The sequence below is a fragment of the Triticum urartu genome, chromosome 7A (assembly GCF_056163025.1).
Source record: "Triticum urartu cultivar PI428250 chromosome 7A, HENAU_Tu73, whole genome shotgun sequence".
Classification (NCBI taxonomy): domain Eukaryota; kingdom Viridiplantae; phylum Streptophyta; class Magnoliopsida; order Poales; family Poaceae; genus Triticum; species Triticum urartu.
The window spans coordinates 495789181-495793880 of NC_141879.1; the positions used below are offsets into that span (position 1 = coordinate 495789181).

Genomic DNA, 4700 nt, shown 5'->3' on the forward strand with positions numbered 1-4700 from the left:
TTTAGAAGTAGCGTGTGTTTTACCCCACGCTACAGCTAAAAAGTTAGTAGTAGCGCGCGCAACCCACGCTACTACTATTCCTAACCCACGCTACTACTATTCCTAAGTACTAGTAGAATGCCCTTCTTCCCCCACGCTACTGCTAAGTAATTAAAAATTAAAAAAAGTTAGATGCAATATTTATGGATGGAAATCAAGACACATCTAGTGCAAAGGTCACAAACCATCTTAGCACTTGCATCGTTCATGTATACAACATTGAAAATCTGAACTCAAAGAAATCATGAGATCCCATTTATACATCAGATGCACACAACCATCACGAAAGGTGGGTACCTTCCCTAGCGTCCCACCACCAACCTAACCAGACCACTTTTCTAAATGTATCTACCAAGGAGTCGAGGTCCTTCACCTCGGCAACCTCCAGACGGTGGCATCGAGGTCCTCCACCTCGGCAACCTCCTGACGGTGGCGTAAAGGTCCTCCACCTCGTCGACCTCCGGCATCACAATCACCTGGACAATCATCTGTGTGACGCAGTCGCCGGGCTTCACGGTGAAGTCCGTCTCTGAGTTGTTGAAGAGCACGATGCCCACCGGGTGCGGTAGTCTGTGACGATCACCCCTGCGCCCATGTTGGGAAAGTGAAAACTGCTTGTTAGTTCTTGTCCTTGTGTAGATCCGGAAGGGTATTTTCTTCATTTATCAATCTCTTTTAGTCTTTTATGAATCTTCGAAACGGAAACACACCTACTAAATGCATACCCTAGCTATACGTGTTCATGCTATCTTGTTCAACATTCTGTTCAACATTTATTGTTGCATGGATAGGGAAATAGACAACCAAGGACTTCAGAAAATCAATTCCCACTGTTTTTTCAAAACAGGGAATAGGCAAAGTCTATTTTGAATTTTGATATTCCATGCCAACTTTAAGTATATATGCTACCATGTAATCTTGGAACGTGGATCAAAATGAGATTTCAGGCTTTGTCAACCTTACCATGATCAGTACTAAATTCTCTAGGCTGCTCAACCTTGTAGGGATCATTTCTTTCACCTAGTATCTCATTGTTAAGTTTGGGAAGAAACCTGCTTACGTTCACATAGTCATCCATATCCTGAAGAAAAACACAGTATACATTTTCAGTGACTCACAATATATCATCGAATATTGCTCTGGTTTACTCTAAGAATAATTGTTAAAGATCAGCCAATGTTTTCTTACAATCTTCCACTCTGTGAAGTAGAAGTAAAAACTGAAAGCGAAAAACTGAGTGATTTCTATTAACAAGAATCGCCTATGTAATATTGTATTGAAACGGACAAACTGAAATATTAGACCAATCTTATTATCTACTGAACACCGACCCTCACTTGTTAATCTTGTTCGGATGTTCACTTACTGCACATCTAAACATCTGCATACAGCTACAAACAGGCTTCTGATGACCAAACATATTTTTTCATCAATTAGATTTACATGGCACATTTTTCCCCATCAGTTAGCTACAAGACTCTACATACATACAGGCAAAGCAATTTTCACCAAGAATCAGCTCCTTGCATATATAATGAATTAATTTTCCGTATTATTCTGAATGACAATTTTATAAAAATCAAAAACTACCTTATTTTGAGGTTGTACTTGCAAGTTACATATACTATTCATAAATAAAAAGAAACAGTAGGTGCAGTGTTGTACTTGCAACACAAGCAGAGCACTCAAGCTCAAAATGGAAAACCACTTGGCCAACAGCAAGAAGACAGGGGCAGTTATGAATGACCATTTAATATTGTAGGACACGGAGAACTCCCAACAGAACCCTCAGTCATTGAACAAATTTAATTCTAAATAAAAGGAATACACATTTATGCAGTATGAGATCATGTTAATTGGTTGCAAGACTGAAGATGGTCCAATGCTAGTGCCATCAAAACTGAGCTATTCAAATTCAGGATACTGAAATGTGAAAACAGTGTGCAGATTACTACTATCCATGGTGGAAAGTAAAAGGGACCCAATATATAACTTAAATACAACCTAGTTAGTTAGTGGAGCTTAATTCATCAGCCACATTAGTACGGACATTACGAATTGCCATAAGCAAAGCAGCAGCTACCTGCGGGGCTAATAAGCAGTTGATATGCCACAACAATACAGACAGATTGCACGGACACAAACATTGGTCCATCCACGATATGATTAGAAAGTTAGTAGCATAATGCATCAAGCATGCTTACTAACTTAGTAGCCACCAGCACAATATTCTGCCGCTTATAATATAAATTTGATTATAACAAGAGGAGAAGAGGGGGTGAGAAGAGTTGCCTGGCGACAGGATTAGCTGGTCCGGCAATAGGGAACTTCAAATACTCAGTATCCCATTCAATTTTGACTACTCATGAATTTTGTGGCATCAAACGTGTCAAGCTAAAAAATCATAAAGAAGCTATACTATGATAACCTAAGCTAACTGCAATTTGTGAAATCACAAATAGCATTAGTTGACATAAAAAATAAGACAAAAGCTTTGTGCTGATCACAATTTAACTTCATTTTAAAATCCTAGTCACCTTCATTTGTTCGCCCATGCCCTTTATCAGCAGCTCAGCTGCCACTAAGTCAACGCCACACCTTTTGTGGTCCAGGCTATCTATCCTATAAGAGTGCATGACTGAATTCATGACACAAAGTAGTTACAGAACAATGAAAGAATGTCGAAACACATAAACAAGAATTGGCATTTCTTGCTTCCTTAAGAAGGTTTGCCATAAACATAGCTGAGCTAATTAAGGTAGATTAGATTATTGTTATTTGTAAAATAAAAAATGCCATTGCATCTCATTTAAGTAAAATTCAGGTCTAAGTATTCACTCCTACATTCTACAGTGGACAAACATACATTGAGAACCTGAACAACTAAAAATACAACATCTATTATATACAGGAAGAACAATGCATAAATAAGTGTCTGTGAATAATTAAAAAAACTTCAATGTAAATTACTATTTCTGATAAATAAATGAAGATAAAAAAACAGCAGCAGGTGCAATCTAACCTAATTAAAGATTCAGTTTTCTCCTCTCTGAAGATAAAAAAGTTTCAGTTTGGTTGTGACACCTAACACCATTAATTCAGGCAGAGCATGAGAGAGAGAGGGACCTTGAAGAGTAGGAAGAAGCAGACCCGGAGGAGCAGTGGTCTTCTCTTCACTTGTAGGTGGAGCCCTGTGCGTGACCCCCATGGAGAAGAGAACAAGGATGGAGCCTTGTTGCCCTGTGCGTGAGGAATCAAGGAAATCAGGGAAGGTAATCCAAGATGGTCAAGGAAATCAACGATGGAGCCCTGCTGCCCTGCTACCTTGGCTTGACGATTTGCAGGTCCGCTCCATCCACTGGGCCATCTCCGTCGAGGTCGTGGCGGATGGATCTGACCTACACGACCGATCTTCCTCCCGCTTGCCTTGTCTTCCCTAGTGATGAGATGGGGGATGGAGGAGACGGTGTGGGAGGCGTACATGGAAGAGATGGATCCACGGACAAAGGGAGAGAAAGTGTGGGGATGGTGGCCGGCGGCGATGGGGAAGAAGGCACAACATGGCACCGAGGTTGGATCTGGATCAGAGTAGGGAGGAAGGAGAGAGAGAGAGAGAGAGAGAGAGAGAGAGAACGTGACGAGGGAGAGAGGGGGACAAGGGAGACAGGAAGGTGTGGTGCGCTTAGTTGTAGCGCATGTCGGTGAACCGCGCTATCACTAAGTTCGTAGTGGTAGAGCGTTTTGGGGAACACACGCTACTACTATGGCCAGTCCCAAGGGCATGATGAGAACCACATAATAATAGCGCGGTTAGACAAAACTAACGCTACTGCTAAGTTATACCAGTAGCGTGTTTGGTGGCCCAAACAGACGCTACTAGTAAATTTCTACCTATAAGTTATTTCCTAGTAGTGAACGGGGATTGTTTGCAGGGTAGTGGGTGGCATATGGCTTTGATTCGCAAAAAGCTAGCATCCGACACAGCGTTGTACGAGGTCTTGCGCGTCTGCTCGGGCCGTGGGCCAAAATAAACATGTACAGAAGGCCTTACTTACAAGGGCCCGAGCTGCGGCGTGATGGCCGCCAAGACCAACATGTATTTCGGCCAAGAGCTGTCGTCCCTCTTCGGAGATACATCTTTGAAGGATTTCGGTAGTGCTTTTATTGTAGAGCTCTTCTTCATGAACCTTGTAGGCTTTCGAACGTCGAACGATGCAACGAGCCTCATTCTGGTCCTGAGAGAGCTCCCGCCTATTAAGGTAGGCCAGGATGGGTTCGGTCCATGGGGCGATTACCGCCATGATTACATGGGCGGAAGGTGTTGGTTCTGTGCCCGAGCCCCCGATGATGTCCGAATCGTGTTCGGCTTCTGGGGGTGTGATCGGCGCCGGACTGGTATTTTTGCTCTCGTCCTGCCATACCATGGATGACTTGAAGAGCCTTTCCACGAAGGTGTTAGGCGGGACGGGCTCGTGTTTAGCGCCCATTCGAGTAAGGATGTCCGCTGCTTGGTTACTGTCTCGGGCCACGTGATGAAACTCGAGCCGCTCGAACCGAGCTGATATTTTGAGCACAACATTGCGGTAAGCTGCCATCTTTGGATCATTTGCATCGAATTCTCCGTTTATTTGGGATATTGTGAGGTTTGAATCCCCGCGCAC

General features: G+C 43.0%; 1 protein-coding gene across 1 annotated transcript; it reads right to left on the minus strand.

Moving 5' to 3' along the window:
* Nucleotides 1-208: 208 nt before the first annotated feature.
* On the minus strand, nt 209-3725 carry LOC125524844 (uncharacterized). Its single transcript, XM_048689867.2, has 4 exons — nt 3364-3725; nt 3166-3279; nt 1003-1120; nt 209-624 (listed from the first exon to the last, which is right to left on the minus strand). The coding sequence occupies exons 1-4, from the start codon at nt 3520-3522 to the stop codon at nt 551-553; spliced, it is 465 nt and encodes a 154-aa protein (XP_048545824.1). The 5' UTR covers nt 3523-3725; the 3' UTR covers nt 209-550.
* Nucleotides 3726-4700: the final 975 nt, after the last annotated feature.